This window comes from Filicampus tigris, chromosome 17 (assembly GCF_054856515.1).
Source record: "Filicampus tigris isolate MCC_2025a chromosome 17, RoL_Ftig_1.0, whole genome shotgun sequence".
Classification (NCBI taxonomy): domain Eukaryota; kingdom Metazoa; phylum Chordata; class Actinopteri; order Syngnathiformes; family Syngnathidae; genus Filicampus; species Filicampus tigris.
Window position 1 is genome coordinate 17,604,815 of NC_141233.1, and position 26,694 is coordinate 17,631,508.

Here is a 26,694-nt window from a genome sequence, read left to right on the forward strand (position 1 = left end):
CAGGTTTTACATGAAGGCGGGTATAGCGAGGAAACGCCGCTGCGTGACTGGCTGTGATCAATGCCGGTCTGGACTTGGCACCGCCCTGTGCATTTACTCCGGTGTTTTCCGCACACGGCTAGTAAAGGCTTCGCGGTGGTTAGCGCAAGGGACGTCTAACTACCCATTCGACCCATTTAGAGCTATTTTCGACCCGTTACAAACATGCAAATGCTCGGTTCATCGCCTAGGTAGCCCTAGCGGGTCAGGAAGAACGAAATTCGGATTGAGAAACCATTAAACAACCTGTTAACGCGATGTTAACTCAGCTACACTAGTCACTCTAATTAAACCCCCTTTATTATTATTCAACCACCCCACTTGTTTTCAAACAATGGCGTCCATTTATTATCACTATTTATTACAAGATATTCCTTGTTTAAGTTGCATTGCAAGACGCATGCTGTTGACGTCGCCACAGTGTGAGTCCATACGTGACCTCACGGGGGGCGCCAGAGTCTACTAAATGAAACAAATAATGTTTTTAAGCCACTTTTGAAACATTTGCCAGCGTCTCTTGATAGTAAATTAAAAATATTGCGGTTAAATGTCGAGGTTATTGTGGTCGGTTTGAAAACCCTGCTTATTATTCAAAGCCGCCTTTATTATTTAGAACACTTAATGCTGCTCTTTTGCTTGTTATTTGTCTGGCATTTGTGTCACAACTCACGCTCAGATGATCGCGTGGAAGGTTCAAGCAGAGGACACCATTAAAAAAACGTAGCATAGCAGAGAAGCAAATTCGATAATTGTCTTGATGAGGCCAATAAAGGCTCTAATGTAGCTTTAAAATGTGATGAGACTGTCAGAAATGCCGCAAGGAAAACATTAGTAGAATTTTCTAGGTGTTTTTTTTTATGATTGCGGAAAGGCCTCATAAGAAATAATAACATGGAAATGGTTTACATCTCGATGGTCAAGGCAGGCAGCGTTAAAGGGGCTTTAGTGGATGAATTTGTAACAGGGAACATTGACGTCACGTTGTTGGTTGTCATTGGACTCATGTCATGTCATTTAATCACCACAACACTAGATGGCAGTGGTGGTTTTTTTATGTGTGGATGTGTCACACCTGACCCAGTTTATACCTCATCAGTAAAACATAACGTGCCAAGATATGAATCCTAAAAGTCACCAGAAAGTCTCGGGGATGGGGCGGGGGTTGCGGGGTCGTGGTGCTTATGGAATCATTCTCTCTTCTTTGCTGGTATCCATACAAACAGAAAGGGTTGAATTAGGGTTCATTTTAAGGTCGCCCTTAAATCTTGGACTGACGTTAATGTGAATAACGGCAGTCAAAGCATCCCGAGGGAATAAATATTTAGGGAAGTGTGAATTTATGAAGCGCTTAAATCAGTGACATAAGGCGGACTTCCTGCCTCTGGATTCGAGCCAGATTCCTGCAGGATGTTTTGGATATGCTTTTCATGACACGTGGCTTCACCAATTTGTAGTCAATTTGAGTGGTCCTCAAATGTCATTTAGTTTCTTCAAGCTTAAGACGGTGAAGCAGTGAAATACAGCATTCACCGTTGCTACATTTACTCACTCAATACCGATTTTCATTTTTTTCTCGGTTACAGCGACAATAAAAATCCCTTGTTGTATTCTATCAAATGCTAGCCGTGTCCTGCATGGGGGCCATATGGTGTGACATTCCAAGCGCCACGCAGCAATCGTCAAGCACGGGAGTCCCCCGAGGCCCAAGTGTTCATTTTATTACCATCTGGTGGTCAGACGAGAGCACTGCGACAGCAATCGAGAATCCATCAGCTTTATAGTTGTGCAATATCGCCTGTTGTTTACGACAATGTTATCTGCGCCGCTATTAGTCGGACGGGCGTGACAATGTATTTAGAGCATCAAGTCAAGCGCACCGTGTGCAACAAACGACGGCCATAAAAAGACGTCGAACGCATAACGTGGCGGGTATAAAGACGAATTGCAATATTTACTCTTGCGGCGGCGCCAGTGGGAGAACAAAAGCGTCACGTGCGATCCAAAGGGGCCGGCGGGTTTGCTGCGTTGAAGGTTGAGATCGTCCATCACATGAAAGGTGCCTTTATTGTCTACAATTGGGGGTTGGGGGGGGTCCTCGCCTTCCCCATCGCTCAGTGTGTCCGCTTGGAAGGCTAAATGAGCCATCGATTTTGGCCACTCTGCGATAACAGTTCGTCATTGGTGATCAATGACCCGACATGAGCTTGGACACGCTACGTCTTTTCAAGTCCGCCGAGCCTCCGTCATCCTTTTTCATGGCGCTAAATGGAACGGAAACGCACTTCCAAAGCTTGGCGTGTCCATTTTGGACAATGGAGAGTAATGAACTGTCCACCGGTCCAGCAGGAAGTCCAACGTCGGCTTTCAGTGCGTCGTCCTTCTGTGCTTACCAACAACAATGCCTGTCAATCGGATCGCAGATTGCGTCAGTGCTGCCTTCAAGACAACTGGGAGAGGCCAGTGACTAGAATGTTTCAACATCGGTCACGTTAAACTCGTCACTCTTGTTTTCGTGTAGCCAATGACTGTCCAATGATTTTCGTATTGGTCCTTAGAGTGGCCAGTGGCTTGAACGGTTTGCAGTTGGACGCCACGATAATTGGATTTTTTTTCCCCAAAGAGGATGCCGGCCATTTCCCCGTTTTGCCGAGCCGCACTTGCACGCCCTCCTCCCCTTCTTATCCTGCCACCTAACCTGCGGACAGAAGAAGGCGACCGTAAAAAACGCCAGTCCTCGTTAGCGCGTTGCTCCGTGTGAAATATGTGGCGGGGCCAGCGACGGGGCTCATAAATCTGCAACCTCCAGGAAGCAACATCTGCAGGTTGGCGCCGTCGCAAATGGCCTTCTGGCCACTTCCTCCTGATCGATTTCGCTCCTTGGCCGCCGCAAGGTCGTCCTTCCCGGCCGAGACCCGGCCTATCGGTCGCGGAAGATGGAACGCCAGCGTGCCGTTGATTCACCGTCAAGGTGATGACACGCCGCAGAGCACCCGGACGGATATTGGCCATCTTTGCGCAAATCGCGACCGCGAGTGGTAGGTGGAACAGATTCGCTCAGGAGGCGGTGGGGGGCACTCAATCGCGGTACCAAATTGGGGGGGTACAGTGCAAATTTTCAAAAGAATGAAAAAAGACAAACTAGTAGTAGTAGAGAAATAGTCAGAACGGAGTTTCTCAGTAGTAGTTGTTGTTGTTGTTGTCACGACTAAACTGCAACCATTAGCATATCCCGAGTCCCACCTGAGCCGTCAGTCAAGCGCTCCGCCGACCTCGGCTGTCGTTTGTCCTCCCTCCTTTCCCGACATGATCAGCCGCAATCCCCGGAAGCCGCCCGCCCGCCTCGCCACCTGCGAGCGCCCCGTTTGGATTGAAAGCAAAACCCGAGGGCCCGAAAGGCCTGTCTGAGCGGGTCTCCGGTGGCCCTGACCCGGAGAATATTGGGCCTTTTAATACATTTTTCTTTTACTAATAGCGGCTCGTGAAACGTAGCCCCATTGCTCCTCGCTGCCTCCATTCCTAATTGTGTAATCTCTTTCCATTTATTCCCGTCTCTTTGTCTTTGTCGCCTGCTCGGAGGGCATCCGCGGAGGGCAATTATCTTGCAGGCTTTGTCTGTCTCTCTCACACGCGCGCGCACACACACACGCTCTGCTCATCATGGGATGACAGCGGGCGAATGGCCGCTAGCCGCAGAGACTTGATGTGAACGCTCAACCGCTTCCTGTCAGAGACGCGTCACAAGATGGAGTTGCAAAACAGAACCTGAGGCCACATGATGTTCCACGGCATAATGTTTCGCGACATAACGTTACACTAATGCTACATTGCTACATTGAGTCACGCTACGTTGCCTGATATTATAATGCGTTATGTAACGTGACATTCTGCTAAGTGACATTACACTACGTACAGTAACTTACTGCTACAACACATTTTTGACAGCTTCTATTTTGAAAGTCTGATACATTACGTCAAGCTATGCTCATTTTCTTTCCGTGACATCACGTTAAGCTAAGTGACACAAACTGACTCACGATTGCCCGAGAAAAGAACGTAACCAAACGAAAAGAATAACACACATTACAAGACCTTGATGACAACACGTAGCCTCTTGCTCACGGAAGTAGCAACTAGCTAGCGGCTGCTATGATTTCTCAAATTTCTCAGAAGCAATCGTAATGGTATCAGCAGTACTGTAGTGGCGCTGATAGCGAAGTGACATTATTTTATGCAAATTGCATTAGTGAAATGAATCCAAGAGGGGGACTGGGTCATCAGAGCGGGGGGGATTGCAAAAGTGGAAGCGTGTCACGGACAGAAGCACCTGCCTGCAGGGACGCCAGGGCAGGAGGGAAATAATTGTTTGTGACGTTGTCCAAATCGTTTACATCTGCTGTCTGTCTGCGCGTCGACATACTATACCCGTTTGCCCCCCCCGAATAATTGACATTCAACACTTTTGTCGCATCGGAAGTAAATTGAATTGATCTGAAAGTGTCGGCATAATCATAAAACCTTTAAGAAGACGATGGTGGAAGCAACATTTGAACATTTCTGTCGAGAATGGGATGTCATCAGAATAATCAGATTGGATACTGGCAATGCCTGGGCATCTGGGCAACAGTTCGAGTCAAAAAACAAACGAAAAACAAAAGTGACACTCCATTACGCTACATAACATCCTACTATGTTCGACCACATGACGTTACACAGTTCTACGTTAGGCCACATGACGTTCTACTACCTAATGTTGTGCTGCGTAACGTTGCGATTCATTACACATTTCCTCAACACTGGAAGCTTATTTCTGTGGTGGTATCACAGAAACACACAAAACCCCCCCGGGAAAAGTCCCATACCTTAGTAAACAAGCCAGCCTGCGTTCGTGCTGGTGGTGATTCCTTCCTGGGGTTCATCTCAAGCTGCTTGGCTATCTGCTGTGCTGCAGTGAGGCTGCAAAAGCCCTGAGCGGATCCCTAATTTATTTTATTGCTGCCTCGGTAACTATTTACCCTGTGAGCTCTTCTCTCTATTTTTTTCGAGTGTGTGTGTGTGTGTGCGTGCGTGCGAGTATTCAGTACCAGCTGGATAAAATAAATCCCCCAAGGGTGAAAGCGACCGGCACGGAGAGGGAATAGGACCTTCTCTGGAAATCCGTTTGTCGTCGCGAACCCCATTACGCTCCTTTTTAATGACATTTCACAGCAGGCTGATTTAAGGTGGCGCCGGCCAGCAGGAGACTGAGAGGATTGCAAACGGGCCTCGCGGGAAGCTCCCGTGCAGTTGTTTGCTTCCTTTGTTTCAGCGCTCTACACCTTACACCTTCATCCTCACACCAAATAGGACACTGTGCTTCTTGACGTTACCTTTCATTTTTACAGCTTCTATCCTTTCCAATATGCGTTCGTGGAACATTGGAGTTCTGATTTCAGGTGCGGCGTTACCTTACGTCGAGTCACACGTCGCACATCGCGGTGCGTTGCATCGCGTTGCGCTACGCGACATTGCACTACGAGAAGTTGCGCCGCATCAAGTCGCGTGCTAGTGAGTTCACGTTTCAATAAGTGACGATGCTACACGTCATACTGCGTTATGCGACTCATTTTGCGTCGCGGTACGTTATGTTTTCTTACGTTGTGCCGTCACGGTCGTGTTGCGTGTGCTCCATTGCGCTATTTTGTTAGAATTGCGTTTCCGATTTCCAGCTTTTATTTTTGAACATGGAGCCTAATCGAACACCCGAGTCTTGTATGTGCAGCCGTAGCATAGCTTAGTGCCACTAGCTTCCGCTACGTTGTGTTATGCTGCAACACCACTTCAGAGTACCCAAAACCACGCTGGCGCTTGAATGCAAACTTTGTGTTGTCATGACACTGCACACTTTGAAGGCCCTTCTAAAACAATCACGGCGGACAAGTACAGTTGTCTTTGCGCCTAATGCCACCAGATGGAACTCTTGGAAAAAACAAAAAACAACCCACAATTGGATTAGAGCGAGCGCTTTGAGTGATTGTGAGAGAAAAAGAAGCCGTCGTCTTCGCTGGCGTCCGGTCCGCGGGACCGATCGCCCGTTGAATAATTCATCCACGAGCACGAAAACATAAGCTAATATGTTTTTCTAAGTATGATGGATGGCGTTTAGCCCAAACGAGCGGAACACGAGGCGGGATGCCGGCGATGCCGTCGCCGAGGGGGAGGAACATTCCGGTTAGCCGGCTTCAATCCGATCGATAGTGACAAGTTTGATTTCAAAATGAAAATCTCATTCGTTATCAAGAGTGAGGACGGAATGCTCAAGTATCTCGAAAGTACTTGGAGTACTTTGGTTATGGGCGCCGTCACTGAATTGCTGGGTGCAGTATTCACTTCAATAAATAAATGCCTGGCCCAAAAGTGTTGCCTCCATCACTACTACTAAATGAACACCTGGAGCTTGTTGCAGCTGAGTAAATAAACTCAGAGTACGCGAAAAATGTCCCATCACGTGCGATGGCGGCATTAGAAGCCATAAAACCAGGTTGTTGCTTTTCTACACTTTAATTCTTTTGACCTCTGTAAGTTTGTCTTTTTTTTTTTAAATTAGAAATCCAAAAACTGTCTTGAAACCCCAATTTTAACCCCAAGTTAGTCTTAAAATCTGAAATTGAAACCCAAACCCATCATAAAAGAACCCCCAAAGCCGAATGTTAAACTATACAACATGTTACGCTATAAGATTACGCTAAATAACATTATTCTGCATAACATGATGCTACGTGACGTTATGCTCAATGATGTTACGCTACATAACGCTGCTCTACATGGCATTACTCCACACAGTGTTATGTTACATACTGCACCATTAGCTACATACTGTTGCTCTAAATAACGTTGAAGCACATAATGGGTGACATTACACTGCTCCACTTAACACTATGCTACATTACGTTACATGAAGTGGTTTTACATAACATTGCTATACACGTTATGCTACATAACGCTAAGCTACACAACAGTGCGCTACACAATGTTACGTCCATACTGTTACGCTAATGTTGTTGTACATATTATTAATACACTACGTTACGTTGTTCTACAGAACTTTATGCTACATAACTCTACTCTCAATACTCTACGGGAAATATAACATACAGTAACAAAACTGCGCCGCTTAAAGGTGTTTTATATAGCGCTGCTCCACATAACGTTTCGCTATCAGTACATAATGTTGCAGTACATTTTTTGCTCCCAATGCCACTGTGTCCTGTTACTCTTCCGAATGACTTGTGGCACGAAACTGCTTCATTTGTCAGAAGAAGCGGTGCGGTGAATTATTCAAGCACGACTACTACCGTCTTGTCTGTACAACGCAGTCAAACTCCACTGACGACGACCTCGACGCAGAGGTCGCACTCGTTAGGCCTCCGAGAAGACGCACGCTTCCTCATTAAGTTGCAGATGTGTAACGTATAAAAAAAAAATAAAAAAAATCGGAAGTTGTGATGTATATTTGATGCAGTGTTGGGCTTTGCTTCACACGCACTCGCTACCTCGCCAAGACGCCATGAAACATTCATCGGCCCATTTGCATATCAAGCGACTTTTCCGCCAAGCTAAATTTGGGGCGGAGGAATTACCTCGCCTGTTTCACCGAATCGGCGTACACACGCTTAACACACGGGAGACGGAATATCTATTTTGGGCTACCTCCCCCCCCGCCCCCGAACCCACGTTTCCGCCCCTCAAAGGCTAGCAGCCGCTCTTTTTTTTATTTGTATTCCTTTACACCTCGGAGACCTGCGATAAATTGTCGACATATAAGTCTCTCGTGTGAGAAATTGTCTGCGCTTAAGGAAGACGTCTGCGTCAGCGTGGTTATTGCTGACAGCCGGCGGAGAGTGGCAACAGAACGTTTCTTTTTTTAAACAGCTGTCACATCCCGCCGGAAATACATCGACACCGTATTGTCGCGATGATGTCAGTCACGGCTAAGTGGAAGCGCTTTGTGTCCACTTTATCCGAAGGGCCTTGAAAAGTGTCACCCATAAAAAAGTGTCACTAATAACGCCACTTATGAGCAGGAAGCCAAATGACTTCAAATCTAAACTATCAGCGCTTGTGTCATGTGGACAAGTAGCAGCCCCCCCCCAAAAAGGGACCCAAATGTCCGCAAGGAAACTTCCACTTCTTTCTTACCAAAATGTTCTTAAAAGGACACTTCCTTTGAACCAAATTTCCTTATAAGGACACCTTGCCCTTTTAAGGACACGTCAACTTCCTTGTTACCAATGAACTTTTATATGTTAATGACATTTTGGCCAAATTGCCTTATAAGGATTATTTCCATGCCACCAAATCCTAGCCCATTTCCTTGTGTATTCGTTTCCTCATTTCCATATGGGGACACTTCCCATGTTCTCCCTTATGAGGACATTTTCTAAGGAGGTCATTTCATCTGCATCTTTGGGAGGAAAATAAATCGATTCCGCACTTATACAACATCTCGTCAGTTCCGGAGCTCTGATGTAAACATTTGGCTGACAACAACAGCGGGCTGCTTCGCACCTTTGCAGGCCTTTGGGGGCCACAAACACATTTGCCGTGAAACGGAGGTCACACCGCTTGACTTGACGTCCGTCTTTACAGTAGCTGCACGGCGACGACACCTTAGCAACACACGCTAACATGCTAACGGCGCACTGTTGGTTCAAAGCAACATTGTGCACTGGCTCAATCCTTGAAGAGAAAAGATGTATTTTTGATTGTCATTGTTGCGCTCGATGTCATTCGAAATCTTGAGCGTTCTTGCACTGATGGTGGATAACGGATGAGCTGTAACTCTCACGCGGGAGATGAATGAAAAGCAGGATAGAATCGATTGATTTGATCCTAGCTTCCTCAGCCCCTTGCGTGCCAGGTGTCGGCCACAATCAGCGAGCTTTTGCGTCAATGCCGGACAAATGATTAGTTAAAACTCTCCCGCGGTACATTAATGAGGAGATTGAGTGTTTGTAGTTGGAAAGCAGCATTCTGCGCGGGCCGGCCGAAGCCTTGAGGAGCAAATGAGTATTTTGCGCGGAAACGAGCGCTGACGGAAAGTCACGGCCAGCGGCAGCCTGGGGCCGCGGGGGCCGCCGGGCGGGCGGGAATGTCGATTCCGCCCATTAGCCCCTGCCTGGGAATGTCATTATGGAGGCGTTTAATGAGTGCTTTCAGAGTCCAGAGGCGCGGCGGCCAGGTCAGGAAGTCGGCCTTTGTTGGCTCGCTAGGCTGAGGCCAAGGCAGTACCATGCAGAAAGTCACCATCGCTACGTTGTCGCGTTTGCAATGGTGTCATGGCCTCTGGATGGGGGAAATAGCCAAATTACAGGTCACAAAAAAGTCACTTGTAAAAAGTCCATTTAATTTGCAAAGAGTAAGATTTTCCACCAATTTTGTACTTATCGGTTTGTTATGAACTGTTTGTCAAAAACCTCATCACATAGCTGCGTTTGCAAATGTTTGATATTTTTTGCTGCATTGGCTGTCCGTCCAAACTATTTGGATGATTATATTTATTATAATCAAAGGTAATTACCGTTTGTCAGTAAAAACTTAATTGAAAGCATTTTCGGGATGTTTTCTCTCCAGACCGATACCAGTAAGAGTGTTCACTCTGAGTATTGATACCTGCAGTGCTTTTGCTGAAACACAAAAAAATCATGTAACACAATGACAAGAAATTGTGAACGAGGCCGTGTGGTCGTGTGCCAATGTGTCAAACTGTTGCAGTATAGCGCCAACTACTGCCAAGGAGGACTTACTTGATGTCACAATTTTGGGGCTTTAGTGTCGGTGGCTGGCAGCCTCCACAAGGACCCGATAAATAAGGCCTAAAAATCAGTACTCGCCCATCCCTAATCATTTAAATAAGTTGATTAATATTCAATTCTGCTTGTTGAAATTAATTTGACTTTGGCAAATTTAATATCCCTTATTTTATTTGACAAGTTGCTCGTCATATCAATTTGAACTATTGTGTTTCATTATTTCATCATAATTCATGTATTCAATACGGTTCTTAATCACCGCTGGCTGGTCAAAACAATTCATTATATTAAAATGATTATCCCAAATTGTTTTAGACTCATCCATCGCTTATCAAAGAAGACCAAACACCTGGAAGTTTGAGGAAGATTTGTGAAAAATGTTTCCATTGCATACGAATGAAAATGTGCACTCAAGGTGTGAGGCCATCCTCATCCCGATCGCAACTCTGTAGCGTTTTTGCTTTGATCAAAAACCTCGAGAAGCCTCAAGAGCGGACTCGTTGACAATCTTACATGGTACGTTCTTGAAAAGGAACCTGTAATCTGCGGCTATAACCTTGAACTCCACCTTGGCGTCACCGCCTTGTCCAAAAGCGGTAGGGTTCTACTTTTGCAGTAGGGCAATCGAAGAGTTGGAAATCTTGCGCGGTATATTCATGAAAAGCAACACAGAGCTGAGTGACAGGACAAAAAGCCCTGAGAGTTCATCTTGGATTTAACAAGTGAGGAACTTTTGTTGTTTTCCCACTTGCTGTGATCTGTCTAATCTCCACATTAAAAGTCGACAACATCCTTTAAGCCGGAGCGTGCGGACGTGTGAATCAGACCGCCGGCGGACATTTTGTTTGTCGTCGATTCCATAATAATCCTCCTGGTTGGACGACAGCTCTGAGCTGCCGTGGCATCTAAATCCCCCCCAAAAAGTGCCAAACGTCCTAACACAAGCTGTACGCTAGCTCGTAAACAAATATTGGCCTTTCTTTGATCTTGTTGCATCTAAAGGGGCTGCAGTTTCCAGTAAACTTGTGGAACATTTGCAGTCAATTTCTAAGTTCACATGGGAAATATTTAAAGTAATAAATATTCTTCATTTTTGATATTTGTCTTGTGAATTTCCCAGCAAACATTTTGCTGCCCCTTGATTTTTGTTGTTGTTGTTGTTGATGGAGGGTTGTGGCCCCTCATTTCCCAATTTGCATGCCACTGTTATGCAGCCACCATCAGTTCCGTTATTTAATGTTCTTAGACTGTACAATGCAGACTGTTTTTGTTATTAAAAAAACTTTTTTTTTCCCCAAGAGGCAGGACCAGATTAATAGCATACCTGTTCAGTTCAATGCGTAAATGTGATTGTAAATTCCTCTCTACTCCCACAAATTTGTGGTCAAGTTTCCAAGCTTGAAGACTTTTTGGAGGCCTACTTGTGAGCGCAGGCAGGTGGGCGGCTCATCCCAGGTGCGAGTGATGGTGAGCAGATGGGCCCCGGCTCAAAGCGTCCTTCCCTTCCGTGAGGGTCACTCCAGGAGACCTCTGCTGCTCCTTCCGCCTCATTAGGAAGCCGACTCGCCCTCCCGCGATGGCCGTCTGGCAGCCAGCACCTTGTTGTGAGGCTTTTTTTTTTTTAATTTTTTTTTTAAAGCAAAAAAGTCATTTCCAGGGTCGCAAGTGAGCTCCAGCTTACCTCGACTGACTTTTGTCCAGAGAAGCCGGTTCCACCCTGGACCGCTTGTCTGTCAATCGTAAGGCACGTGTGGAGAAATTGACAAATTCCATTAACCTGGTCTTTTTGCGATATGCGTGAAGACAAAAGTACCTGCAGAAACCCCACATGAGAAGGCAGAAAACATGAAAACTCCACACAGAGGTGTTCCAGTGGGGATCCAAACTTGGACTTGCTGCATGCGAGGCAGATGTGCCAACCACTAATACATAGCGCTGCCCTATTAAGTTAGATATTATGAATAAAACCCCAACAATGAATTCAGAATCTGGCATCACGGTGGCCAGTGGTTAGCACATTGCGTCGCGCTGCAAAGATTCAGGCTTGAATCTGATTTATTCCCGCTGTGAATGTACCAGCGATTTAATGGCAAGCAGCCCAGGTTGCGTCTGCACGAGGTCTGTGCAATAAAAGCAGTCATGTTCCATTAGCTCATTGACGCTAGCTGGACAGGGCACCTTGGTACCTTCGTTCATCTGTTATTGACTTTATGGATCCTCCCGCTCTTCCCAGGCGCCGCCTATTAGCCTCCGCGGATCGCTCCAGTTTCCTCGGCTGAGCGCGACCCGACGGGATTGGCGCAAATGTGGAAAGGACAAATTAGCCGCAGAAAGCTCAGTGGAAACGTGACACCTGGGGAGGGATTTCCTAGCCTTGTGGCTAATTGGACTTGTAGCTGGAACACCAGTTGAAAAGGCCCCGTGTTAGCGGCTCATTTCGGGGGCTAACTCATGGGCTGTTGCTACTCTAAGCCGCTCGTGACTTGAGGCTTGGCCGGAACAAAAATGTTTGACTTTATTCAAACATCAAGTGCGTCTGATCGGATAACAAACAGCAAGCGTTGTGCCGGGCGCTCGATTAAATCTTGTTTTGTGTGTGCGTTTACGGAAGCGACTTTGTAAAGAAAATGCGTGACGGCCGTTTGTTTCGGCCGACAACCTCTAGCTAGCTAGCCAACATGAACTTCTACCGACCGACTTTAACCAACTCAACTACCAACACCAATATCTACCCGCCGACCCAGCTTCATCCATACACCAACCTCCACCTACCTAGACAGAGATCTACCCACCGACCTTATCCACTACGTACACCTGCCTACCGACCTTCATGCCTACTTGAATTACTGCATACACCTGCCAAACCACCAGCCTTCCTACCTAACTAACATTTAACACCAACCTCTACCAATTTACCAATGTGCCTACCTACCAACTCTCTTATCAAACCCTATGTGCCTAAAAACACCCTCCTACGTACACCAACCGCCAGTTGTCAATTTGCGCTTTGACTCGCCACCAGTAAATGACACTCGCATATTCCTTTGATTGTACAAGATGAAATTACACACACGTAGAGTCCCTTTGCTCAAAGTGGCTTTGGACGTGCAGTAAATAAGACGTGAACAGATCAACGTGCGTTTGTGTCCGTGATAAAGGAAGTATGTCTTCCTTTATCACAAGTGATGGAGTCGCCATGGCGACGGCGCACCACAGTCAACTGACAGCTGATGACTATTACGAGAGAGGAAGAAAACTCTTTTGTGGGGACTGAAAGGACAGCCGGATCATAAAAGCAACTGGTGGAGATCTGATGATAATGCCATCTAGTCATATGCAGGCTGATATCAGATCAGTGTGAAGAAGAAGAGGAAGAGGAAGAGGAAGGAGGAGGCGGCGCTACCCAGTCACGCGGCTAGAGATTATTGCGGGTCTGGGGTTCAAACAGCTAGCGCAGTGCATCCTTGTTGTGCCGCGAGCCGCCGCGAGCTACCGTTCCTTTTCGGCAATCGTCTCGGCGTTTAATTCATCTCCTTCCATCTGCCTCTGCCTCAAAGCAAGGTGACATTGGCGGCTTGAATGGATATGAACAGGATTTCTTTGGGAAGCCGGCCGAGTGCGCCGCACATGCGGACCGACGTTCATGGGCTTGAAGGGAAGAAAAGAGAGCAGAAAAGACAACAAGTGCCCAAGCGACACTCAACAAGATCTTGGGTCACTACGTTAACACCCAACATTGCTTTATCCGTCGACCTTCCAATATCTACATGTGTCTTAAGACGAGTACACGACCTCCAACTACCGTCCATGCTCTAGACTGCTGCCTACGCACGCCTCCCTCCCTGACTAACCTTCTTCAGACTCTTGCCTATACAAAGCTACCAAGCAACAACTTCTGCCTACACATCCCTCCATACAACTACTCTACCTACAACTTTTGGTTGTACTGACGTACCTACCTGCAACTTCCGCCTATACCTAAGACCGTCTTACCTAATACTCTAACCTTCCACCGATTGCCTACCTACCTACAACCACTCCATCTGGTATGAGTACACAGGGCGAGTTCCATTGACCTACGGCGTTCCTAGACAGAGTTAGCTAGGGGGTGCTGTTTCCGGCAACGCACTGCCTGGAAGTGCAAATGAGACGATCATGGCTGGCACATGTTTCAAATGTAGCAAGCAAGATGTGAGCAGTGAGAAAGGAATCCCCAAGTAAAATACAGATACCTGAAATTTCGACTTAAGTCTAGTGACAGAGTATTTGTACTTGGTTAGTTCCCACCGGCGCTAAGTCACTGAGACTCGGCTGACTCACGTATGCAACAATATCTTTGATAAACTTTCTTAACTGTGCCGCTCACCCCCCTGCCGCTTTTGGTCGTCAGAAGCTCGACGCTCCGGCTCGTCTGTTTTTGCTTGAAAGGCGCCGTCGTCATTAAGCCGCGTTTCCTCGCATCTGCTCTAATTGACACCTTGATCATCCCACACTGGATGACGGAGCGGCGAAGACAAGGTCCAATTAGCATCGCTGCAAAACCAAGCCTCTCTCCAACCCCCCGCGAGTGCCAGGTGCTTCCTCGGGATCTCATTTAAAGAAGAGTCGAAAATAAACTCGAGTTATTTCAGTTGGAGGGAAAGAAAAAAAATGGTTTCCCACTCGTTATTGTGGCGGATTTATCTAGCTGCCAATCACGCGCTCTTGTTAGCGATCCAGCCGCGTGAGGAGGAAAATGTGTTGAAGATAATAACAGTGATTGCGTCGTACTGTGTGATCATAACGATCAGAAGAGCAGCTGCAGAGGGGCCTGCAGAACGCCAGAGAAAAAGGCAAGGGAGAGGTGCATCGCGGCAAGTCCAAAAGGAGCACCGCAAATCGGAGCAAGGAAAAGAAACGATCGGCCGCAGTTGGCAGCTACCACCCACCCCGTTTCATGGGGAGAATTGACAGCATGCTTCGCCCACGTGCGAAGACTTTCGAAAACTCAAAACTGTTGCGCAACGTACAATTTTCCATCCGTCTCGTATATTGTATGCGCACCAAATTTAGGAGCCATTGGACAAAATCAAAATCAAAAAGGTTGTCTTTGATGGACTCAAATGACCCTAACACGGTTGTCTTTCCAGGATTCTGATTCAAGCCAAAATGGCAAACCTCCTGTGTCTTTTCAGGCATGGCATCTTGAGACTTTTTGGTGTTGTTTACTCATGATAAACAAATCTACCCAATTTCATGTTACTAAGTGAAACTCTTTCTAAATAAAAAATGTTTTTAAAGTGGGGCGCTACTGACCTGGAAATGGCCAAAATGATCTTAAAATGGCTGCTTTAAACCCAAATTGCGTACTTCCTGTGTGTTTTCCGGCATGGCTTCTTGGGACCTTTTGGTGGGTCTATCCATGATAGACACGCCGACCAAATTTCATGGCGGCAAGTCAAACCAACTGCTGGGGCTGAATTTTCACGCGTCTCCACACCTGCAGTTGACTGTTGGTGCCCCGGCGGAGTGTCTACAAGCGGCCTGACCCGTGTTGGGATGCGTTTGGGGAGCGCTGGCCCTCCAGGTGCTTTCAACAACTGGGTCACGTAGCTAAAGAGCTCTCCGTGTGTTTGCGCCATCCTCCGCATGCCACGCAACATTCGGCGACACGCAGCTGGTCTTTAATTTATAATGCAGTCAGTCGCTGAACCCAGCCAGCACTAAACAAGGCTGGTGTCAAAGTAGCCTAAAAGCTTTAAGGCATGCTGTAAACTTGAAAAAAAAAAAGCCATACAAATGAAATGAATATACGACGACATTGTTTATGCATTACAATATGCTGTGGCAATCTCAAGGGATGACATAGGCGCAATCCAAAAAACATCTCTAATGGAAGTAAGTGTTTTTGTTGGTTAGCATCAAAAGTTATGCGAAAAATGTTTTATCCGTGCGAAGAGGCGATGGTGGGACGTTATCCCGACACAACCACTTGTGAAGAAAAAAAATGCTCACAAATTGCTCATGTGGTTAAAAAGAAAAAAAAGCCCAAAACTGAAGGGGGAATCAGCCATTTTTGTTTAAAGCGGCCATTTTGAGCAAATTCCAGGGCTTGAAAGTTCCAAATAATAATCACCCAATCAAACCCCAAATTGGGGGGACATGTCTTATCATACCAGGATGCATGGAAAAGTCTCAAGGACCCATGCTCAGAATTGAAAAGGAAGTCGTCCGTTTTGGTTTGAAGCAGCCATTTTGGGCCAATTCCAAGACTTTGACAAACTCCTTCAGCAGGTCATTTGGCCAAATGAGCAACAATTTGAAGAAAGTCAACTAGACGGATGGCCGTAATGCTTCTTTGTCTACACGCCGGCTAATGTTGGTGGAGCATGGCGTCCAAATTTCAGCGTTTTGGAGGATGAAAAATTGCGGTACGGGGATGCGTTCGTCATAGTTTGCAGCTTTAAGTGACTTGGATTCCGAGAGCTTTTCTTCCAAATAACGAGCCCCGGTAGCATCACAATGGCTTCCACGCTGTTGTTCTCAGTAAAAATGTTGCCTTAAGCAATAACAATGATAAAGCACTCATGTTACCCAAAATTCACCCCTAAATAAACATCCCTCCCAAAAATCATTGCCTGCCTTGTTTCTCCTGAAAATGCTGCATTGCTGCAAGACAATCCAGCTGTGGCTCATTATATGGATTTTTTTTTTTCTGTGCGGAAGAAGAAAAACACCATCAAAACAGCATCTTAATGTCGCCTCGGGCTGAATTATCCCAGGGAATTAAAAAGTTACGGCGTTACTCTTCATCTCTTTATCGGCGCCGTCCGCACGGCGCGTAGATTTACGGCCGCATTAGCGTCGCGCTATCGCCACGTGCTAGCCCATAATTCACGGTGAAGGGGACATTGCTTGCCTGTAGTGGACAAAAAGTGAAACAGAATCGTGGCCATCATTTCTGTGGGTTCACGTCACTTTAGGGAGTCAGCTGGAGCATGGGAAACCTTTTGAGCACTTATTCAATATCCTTGATACCAATCTGAATGTACTAGTCCACACTTTGTCCTTACTAGTAAGACAATTCAGTGCACAACAACAACTGCTAACATTCTTTCCACTATTTTAAGACATTTCTGCACACTAGTAAGACAACTATGCGTTACTAGTGAAGCAAAACTGTGCAATAGCTGACATCTGTGCAACGTTAGTACTACTCGGGGAGCTCTGTCTAGATGCAACCTGGGAGAATTTGATCATGTAACTCGTGGTACTCGTAGCACAGGATTGACAATTGTAGCGATTTTGCCTCAGTATTAACATACTGGTACGCCAATGTTGTCCTACTAGGGAGGGCAAAGAAGAGTGTACTAGTGCATAGAACTTGAGCTAGATAAACTTTGTATTATCATTAAGAAAAATAAATGTCTACAACTACTGGTACTCAAACATGCTGTGCTGCACAAGTAACACTAGTAGGCATGTGTCATGCACTAGTAGCCGCCTGTCCCCTACTAGTAGCTCCACCATGCCCATCAGTAGTTTTGCGTATGGCAAAGAGCTTGCAGTGATCAGAAATATCATGCAGTACTGTAGTGGGGAAAAACGTAAACGGCATGACAGTCGTTCTTCTGGTTCCCAGAGTCGTTCCACTATCATGCTTAATTGTGTTACTAGTGAGGAAAAAGAGGGCACGAGTAGATGGACCTGAGGCCGAATATGTAAAACTGTTCAAAGGCCTTTCCATACTGGAGCCAAGCCAGCCAAGCCAGCCAAGCCCACCGTCGCTTTAAATGATGGCGACGTCTCAGCTGCCAGGATTAAAGTTCCGTCACCTCAGTGAGGCCCGGCCAGCGCTAAAAATAGAAGCACCATTTGTTTCGTTTAGCGGAGGATGAGGTCTGAAAAAACAACACAAAATATCATGGGTTTTTTTTCTCTCCCCCAACCAAGATTTTGGAAAAGATGATTTTAAAACTACTTTGAAAGACCTTAATCACGGGGTATGGGGAAAAGGACATCGTTTTGAACTTGGATTTAAAAGCATTGACACTTTATTGGTATGTTATTCACTGATGATAAAAGATGCCAGCAAATTGGGGGATCGTATCATACACAAGTACAGAGGAAAAAGTGCTTTTCAAGGCTGATTTTGGGAGGGCGTATTATACACGAGTGCGTGTTATTCACGGGATTTTATGGTCAGGAAAAAAACTACCTGCCACGCAACTACCGTATCAACCGATCAGCCAAAGAAACGTTGTCTTGCCTTCTGGATCATTGAAAGACACCCCCGGCCTGCCCACTCTGTGAAACCTTGACAGCAAATCAACTTTTTGGTGTGGCCTGATGATCGAGGGCCCGCCCTGATGAGACGGAGATAACTCTCCGGCAATTTGGCATGGATCCTGCGTGGAAAATGACAAGAGCATTCATCACAGGCGCTTGGGGTTTTAGCCGTCACTGGGCGCAGCGGGGAGGCGACGGGGGTGGACGTTTGCATGGCAATGAGGGACGGGCTCAGGGGATGACCGAGCCAAAACCAACAAGTTCTCATCAAGTCCTGCTGGGAGTGAACACCACAACAAAGACACTGACAACAAAAATGAATTTGGATGACAACGATTACTTTTTGCGGATATTTAGTTTCATGGCTTGGATCCTGGCCAGTATGATCCAGGTTGCCTGAAAGAAAAGAAAAACGGAGTTAGGCACGGTAGTGGTCTAAGTAAGCCAATGTATTACATTTTGTGAACGATGTTACGTGATATTCATGTGCACTGGCAGTCAAGCTAAAGCGTTACTTACTTTCTGAGCCTTCTGTCATTCGCAGAAGCTGACTTTCGGGGAAGGTTTCGCAAAGCATGGAGCCTGCTTTCATCTTGGAAATGGCAGATGGCCCACTTGTTGCACCGGCGAATCACAAAAGTGCTGAGTGCGATAATGGGCTGCCCCCTACGTGTCAAAATTGGAACTGAACCTTCCTTTAGAGCAGTAGTCACCTGAAAGGTATTGTAATTGACCAAGTCCTACAAAGTAATACCATGACAAAAAAAAAAAGAAATTGTTGATCAATTACAAGAATAAAATCTGAATATTACAAGGACATTTGTCATTTCAAACTTCCTTTTAAATGCAATTTAATGAAAATAAAGTGCTATTATCAGAAGAAGGCGTAGAATTGTAATAAGATTTTTAAAAAATCATTTTACAAGAAAAAAATGCTACTTTTATGAGAAAATAATCAGAATTTGACTAGAAAGAAATGCTATTATGAGAGAAAAAAAATGTTACAACTTCATCACTCTTTTTGTGGCTTTGGGCCCAGACCAAAAAGACATTTGTCACGTTTGTTTAATATCCGACGATGTCCCAACGCCATCACCTGATACCTTTTATTCATCGAGGAAGCAATTACGGGATTTAGCGCTTTTCGGGGAGGAAAGTGTGTTTGCGCGCCACCGGGGAGGCGCGAGGGGATTAAAGTCACAGCAAAGCGCTAATAACAAGTGACAAGGGGAGGAAATTAGAAAGGCGACAACAACGCGCTCCAGATGGCGCTCCGTCATCACCGCCGCCTGCAAACAATCTTAGCAAAAACAGCAAATTAATGAGATTGATGATGATGATGATCGATGTCGCTCATATTAGGCTGACATATCGGGAGCTGCCAGCTAACGATGCTAATGAGCTAACAATGAGCATTAAGGCGCAATTTTCAGAAAAACGACAATCAACAATTCTATAATAATTGGGATATATATATATATATATATATATATATATATATATATATATATATATATATAGTATTGTGCAATACATATAAAATACCGGTACATAAAATGTGCTCACAAGTCCAATGTAAGATAAAAATATTGTTTTCCATTCAAATATAGAAAGTTTTATTGTCCTTATTTTGTTTTCACAATTTCAGCAAAAATATCAGACAATTCCAGTTTCATTGTACACTGTTAAATATCTAAATAAACATTTTTTTTTTTTAAACCACTTTTTGCAACAACAGTAGAAAATCATCAAGATGTTGTCATTCACGCCGTAGAAAATGTACAGTTGGCTTGGCTACACACAAATTGCTCACATGATACAAAGGCGCACAAAATAACATTCGTTCCTTTGCTGAATTGTTTTGATCGCACATTAACGAGGGAGCTTTTCATACCAGGGACCCCACAACAACAAATTCAATCATTAAGTTGGCCACTAATTTGCATATTAACTTTACCAAGGCTGAATTTGTGGGATACAAATGAAAACAACAACAACAAAAGAAGCCCTTTTGGGTGGACTCAACATGAATGAAAACTCACCGAGCACGTAAACTGGAAATTGAGGAAAACTAGCTCCGGATACCAGTTTGACCGAAGTACACGAAATTGGGAAGGCGTGTCTATCATACCAGGAAAACCTCTCAAGGACCCACACACAAAAGTGAAGTCTTTTCACAAAAATCTCATTTTCTCCGCATTTTGGTCAGACACCAGTTAGTGGAACCGGCCCATGTTCCACTGCTGATTACTAAAGAACAGAATATGGTAAAAACAAACTTTTTTTTTCGAATGAAAGAAAGCGTCTACTCTTTTCTTTCGGTATATTTGATGCTTATTTTGTCACAGAACCAAATATTTTGTGGGTCTCGAAAATGCTCTAAAATGGATGCCAATAACACGACCTTGAAAATGGCTGGTAGAGAACCAGTTGAGCAATGTGCAAAATGCAAAAACCCACCTACAAATCCACTTTTTTCTTTGCCCAACAATCGACGTGGAAGCGATTTGGCCCGAAAACGCATATTAAGCTTCCCAAACTTATCATGTTTAAGGATCACAAGAAACACCACAGCGGGAAGACTGGAAAAGAAAAAAAAAAAATCACTTTTCTCCAAATAGGCTTTGGACCAGGAGACATAAATCAAGCAGGTCATCATGTCATGATTGGAAGGAAGGAACATTTTGACTCACTCCACTCGGTTCAGTCTGGGAAGCGGTGCGTTCACTGTACCCCGCTCAAATCAGTTGCGCTGTCGCACTATGACCTCACGCACGCGTGCACACACACGCACCGAAAATGTTCAACAAGGCACTAAGATTCCATTCAAGTTTATCACAAGTGCATTAAAGTCTCCCCTCGGAGCCCTTCGCCTCCCATGTCACCCCATCCCACCTGTCAATCACACGCCAAGCGGGGCGGGACGGGGGTGACGCCGCGCTCGTCCGCCTGTGACGGCGGACCGTCCGGCGAGCGCTGACATCGAGAGCGGCAAGAAATAGAAAAAAACAATAGGAAAGTGTCGGCGAGGGGCTGAAGGGTGAGGGTGGTGGGGCATTCATTCAGCAGGTGAGCGGTTCTGCCTAGCTTGGCCACCACTTTGGCGACGCCGCGCACTCCTCGGCGCCCCGGCGGGGCGGGCCGGCGGTCAGAGGCGGTGAGTGGAGAAAGGATAAGGACAGGACGAGATAAGGATCTCGGTCGGCGGTGAAGAAAAGGCAGAAAAAAATAAGGCGGAGAAATGGGAGGAATAGAAGGCGGCGTCAAATGCCGTCAATCAAACTTGAGGGCGGCGCCCACCCCGGGGCGGAGCATAAACGGCAGCAGCGGCAGGCGGTACCGGGTAGGCGGCGTTCAATCGGCGGCGCGGCGGTTGAAGCGCTCCAGCACGGTGCCGTTGGTTTTCTCGAAGAGCCAACGCTGGCTGGGCGAGGACGGGTCGCACGTGTTCATGAAGAGGCGGCGCTCGGCCGCGTTGCCGTCCGCGCAGCTGTTGCTCACCGGGTGGTACAAGCTCTTATCCTGCGGAGGGGGGACACAACCGGCGCAGGATTCAAGTCAACCATCTTGAACGGAATACTGATTCAATGCTGGTAAACACCAGCTTGTCTTTCAAGTATATATCTTGTGGGAAAGTGGGGAAATTGCACAAAGCAGACCAAGGAACGCAGTACGCCAAGTTAACATGGACGCCGTCGAACCACTTAGGCTAAACGAGAGCCGCCTCGTTCAAACCGTTCCAACTGTTCCAAATCATGCCATACTTTCTCATTCCGAATTTCAGCCTTTACGCGCAATTGTTTGAAATTGACAATGCACAGACATAATAAATGAATTGCGATTCAGTTACTGGATTGGTCTGTAACGTGTCCGAAAATAGTTGATGGTTGAAAAAATGTTGATCATCGTTTTCCAAAGCAGAGACATTATACAGAGCAGGTGATGGACTGCAGTCTCCGAAAAGGGCAGCTGCTCACAAACGGAGGTCGCCAACGTACCTCGCGGTAGCGCCAGAGCTGGTTCCCCTTCATGCCGTGGCAGTCGTACAGCGTGACGGGGCTGCTGTGGGAGACGGCGTCGAAGCACACCTTCTTGGTGTGCATGGGGTCGCCCACGCGGATGTCTTCGCGCCAGCCAAAGGTGAACACCTGCCGGGACCGGAACGCGGTGAGGGACGAACAACGCGCTCCACGCGGCAAGATGAGGAGCCGCGAGCGGATCGACAAGCCGCAAGTAGCGATCGAGCCCTGCAATTGGCACTTGGACCACTTCCGCTTCAATTTGACTCCTCCAGCCTTTTTCGCGTGTCCTCTTATGATGGACATGTCCAGCCCATTTCGCCTTTGTCCCACCCAACCTTCCATGAATTGCATTTTGCAGGCCCAGCGCCTACATAGAAGTTGGCCAGCGCTTTTGGACACAGGACAACAACGGCCCACGCGTGATTCGCGGCGGGTCGCATCGGTGGCCGAAGGGAGACGGGGCGCTTTGACGTCGATGAAGCAACCGTGCGCGAAAGCAATCAAGGTGTCAGAGAAGCTCCGGCGTGCCGCTTTTGTTCCAGCGGCGGAAACAAAAGCAAGCGCGCAATCTATTAGGATCCCTTCTCTAAACTGGGATGACACATCTCCAAACAAACACACTCCTCTGGGAGCGTGTCAGGTTAATAACGCTGAAAACGTGCGCGTGTTTAGACGTAGCAAGACAAAATTAGCTGAGCGACGGTGTCGTGCATCAACAAGTCATTCAACTTGCCCGAACGGGTCACTTGAGCGTGTCCATCACGGAACTTTGGCCTTTCTTATGTGACGCGTTACCATTTTGGAAGGGTTTGCTCAACTTTTCCTTATCAACTTGGGATTTTGTCACCACAAATCGCTTATTTGCCGCTCCATTTTTTGTCATTTTGTAATTGACAATGTATTGTAGGTTTGAAGCAACTAGCTTCGTACCATTTTTTTGGAGTGAAAAGTGTGTTGTCATTTTGGAACGACACGTCATAACATTTTTAGCTCAACTTCTCCTTTTTGTATTTGAGAATGTGTTGACATTTTAGAAGTAAAAGATTCAACTTTTGGTAGAACTTTTCTATTTTCATAGTTAACACAATTTCAGAATAATGAAGTCACTTCATTTTTTGGGGGGACAACTTTTCCTTTCCACATTCCACAACATTTTGCCAATTTGGAACGATAGCTCACTCCAGTTTTTGTCCAAGGTTAACTTTTGCGATTTGTGACGGTGTCGTAATATTTGAACAAAATAACTTTTCGTACCAATTTCCCCCTTTGTATTTGAGAGGACGCGGTCATGTTCAAGTTTTTCGTACACCTTTTACTTTTCGTAGTTAATCCCAATTTTGGAACCACTGTCCTCTCTTTGCTTTTTGTACTTGTTGTAGTTGTGAACACAATGGCTTTTTGGATCAACTAACTCATCTGTCAGTTTTTGTAAATCTTTTTGAATTTGTGAACGTTACCTTTTGGTTCAACTTTCATAGTTAAGAACGTGCTGCAGTTCTGGAACAATGATTGCGAACGGGATGGAACAATAACTGGTGACTGCCTTTGCTTGTTTTTGCACTCACCTGCCCGTGGCTCCAGCTGACCTCCCCCCGCCCCTTTCCGCAGTTTTCCAGGCGGATGGGGCTTCCTGACACAAAGTGCTTCGTCTCCATACACATGCCGCTAGCCTGGTTTCGTATCTATGACAACCACAACATCATATCCAAGACCGGTTGGTTTGCGCTAAGGCGGTTCAGCGTATCGCACCGTACCTGGCCCCAGGCGGCGGCGGGGGGCTCCACGGGCGGGTAGTGCTGGGGCAGATCCCAGGCCACCTCGTTCATGAACCACTTGAAGTCGTTGCATCCCAGGCGGCTCCGCAGCTCCTTCTGCGCCGTTATGTCGCCGGCAGACAGGTGGCGGTATTCGGGCCGCCGCTGGTAGATGTACTCGGCGTACTCGTCCATCCACACCTCGGCCACGCGCTTCAGGTTCTGGAAGAAGAGGAATGCTGTTGTCACCCCATTAGAAACGGCAGCTGTCTAGGTAGCGGCCTAGTCGGACTGGAACTCCGTTCGTAAGTCACTGGAATGCTGATGCCTTTGACACTACACAGCAGGGGTCACCAAGTGTTTTGTTTATTCTGGAATTAATTCTAAAAATAAAAGTTGTGAAAATTGACAGAGAAACAAGAGCAATTCTTCACAAAATTGAATTATAAATAATACACCTCAATAATATATATAATTGATCAAAATAAATCACACTCTAAAAATAATTAAAAAACATGCACAGTTCATCTAAATGAATTCAATTGTAAACATAATAAGGTTTGAATCACACCACAAAAACATCACGAGATCTCTTGTTAAGCTCTGACAATTGCCAGCATCAAAGAGCCGGACTCCAGAGCAATGAAAAGCAAAGCGTCCATCCAAGGCCACCTCTCTAGGATTGACGGATACAAAAAAAAGCATCAGAAAAGTCCTCCGTGGTTACATGAGCAGACATGCCGGTGCCCTGGCAACCTTGGCGGTCTATGAGGGAGAGTGACTACAAATCGCCCGGCCTTGGAAGGTTCGCGTACGCTTCATTGCCTGCGCCTCGACTCCCGGTCAAGCCTCCCTTGTCGATGTTTTCCATCGCTCGCAATGATGACAAGCTTTCACTGGCTTCGGATAGTCAGCTGGCACCAACACTTAAGAGCGCCTCATTGTCGGCCATGAGTGTGCGCAGGTCACGCAGGAAAGGCGGAAAAGGGAGGTCATTTTTTGTTTTTGTTAGAGTGCCTCATTGTTGGCCATGAGTGCACACATGTCACAGAGAGAAGAGGGAAGAGCGGGGACTTTTTTTTTTTTTTTTTTTGGGCCACCTGTGCCTACTTGTCCGTATGCCATAAGATTAGACTCACCCTGGCTAGGCTGACCCCTCCAGGCACCTTGTAGGGGACGTACTTCCTGTAGATGTGTCCCACTCTGGAGCACGGGATGTCCTCCATGCGCCCGCCGCACATCCATACCTGAGCGCAAAAACGCAGCATCAGTCAGTGGCGGGTCGCCGTGACAATACATTTGCTTACCTAAGCCTTAGCGAACCTAAGCGCCATTATTTGCTGACGTATTAGTATTGGCAACTAGCATCGATCGTGCAGTAATTACAACCCTTTCAGTAGCAGGACACAAATGGTGCAGCAACACATGTAGGCAGATGACAAAAAACAATACTCAACGGAATATATTCTTTATCCTCTGTGAAAAACGACAAATATTACCGCCTGGGATAATGTCTTCTTCATGTATTATTTCTATCTGTATTATACAGCCCCGAAGTCAAGATACCACTCCAGGCAAATAGCCATTTTTTTCCCTCGCTATTTGCGGCCCGTGTCCGTTCCTGTCCCAGCCAACAGCTTCCTATAAAGAGACGGTACGAAATGGAGTCGATTTGACAGTTCAATTCATAATCACGACCAAACCGGTTCGGCGGAGACAAACAACATTTGCTCCTGCACCGCAGCATCCGTCCCGTCACATCAGCCTCCCCCAAGGGCGGATGGCGGGAGGGTGGATGGGGGACGGGGCTGGGGTTGATTTAGTGAGACGACAAAAGCAAGGCGCTCGTTCGAAGCGCAATTCGATTACCGACCGAGCTGGCTCGACTGACTGGAAGAGCGGCGGGGCGGCTTCTTAGCATGCTGACCCAGTCGCCGCCGCTTAAAGGGAATAATTCCCGTTGAAACGGCAAACCAAAGCTCAATCTAATAATCGGGCGCCGTGAGTGGGATTGATGTGAAGTGGCTTGGCTTTGACTCTAACAAGAGCTGAAACCTGGATGGAGAACACTCGCGGGGAACTCCCCCCCCCCACCCATCAGCTTTAATATGTTTGACATTATTACGCATTACAAGCGTCTGCGGCTGACTCGATTGCCGCCGAGACGGGCTGCCTTGTTTTCGACTTGAAAACAAATCACAACGGCGGTTACATTTGTTGTGGGATGATTTTGAACGTGCAATATTTAGCCGTATAACTGATGCGACACGGCGTCGACCAGTTTATTTCAGGCCCAACTAAATAATACAAGTTGAGCAGGAAGGTTGAGTTGCGCGGTGATTATTCCCCCAATTTACTTCCCGTTTCCTTTCATACAGCAGCTGCCTAGGCACAAGACTAGTTGGGCCTGAATTCATTTCCTAAATAAACCTCATTTTGTTTCTATATGTTGGCTCAAAGAATTTCAGGCCCAACTTGTCTGGTTCCTAAACGGGCTGCTGTAGGGATGTTGGGCCTGCAATAAAGTGGGTGTCGCCATGTTGCAAAATCAGTTCTGTAACAAGACGCTACCTTGAAGGAGATCTCGTACTGCTCTCCTCCCCAGATCTCCAGGCCCGTGTCGTAGCCTCCCAGCTCCCAGAACCACTTCCTGTCCATGGCGAACAGCCCTCCTGCCATCACCGGAGACCTAAACCATTAAAAAAACACAACAATCAAAAACCCCCACCACCATTAAGGTTGACAGTGATCGGTTGCATCGCTCTCATTCACTGAGTTGCTGAGTGAAGACGTCGACTGCGACGTTAACATCTTGCGCTTGCT

General features: G+C 46.5%; 1 protein-coding gene across 1 annotated transcript in view; it reads right to left on the reverse strand.

The window, feature by feature from the left end:
* Positions 1-19,659: 19,659 nt before the first annotated feature.
* galnt10 (UDP-N-acetyl-alpha-D-galactosamine:polypeptide N-acetylgalactosaminyltransferase 10 (GalNAc-T10)) overlaps positions 19,660-26,694 on the reverse strand; it is a 38,246-nt gene continuing 31,211 nt past the window's right edge. Inside the window, exons 7-12 of the mRNA XM_086012170.1 lie at positions 26,443-26,560; positions 25,011-25,118; positions 23,872-24,093; positions 23,683-23,799; positions 22,094-22,243; positions 19,660-21,617 (exon numbers count right to left, since the gene is read on the reverse strand). Coding sequence (XP_085868296.1) covers positions 21,450-21,617; positions 22,094-22,243; positions 23,683-23,799; positions 23,872-24,093; positions 25,011-25,118; positions 26,443-26,560 — 883 coding nt within the window. The 3' untranslated portion in view covers positions 19,660-21,449. The remainder of the gene's footprint in view (positions 21,618-22,093; positions 22,244-23,682; positions 23,800-23,871; positions 24,094-25,010; positions 25,119-26,442; positions 26,561-26,694) is intronic.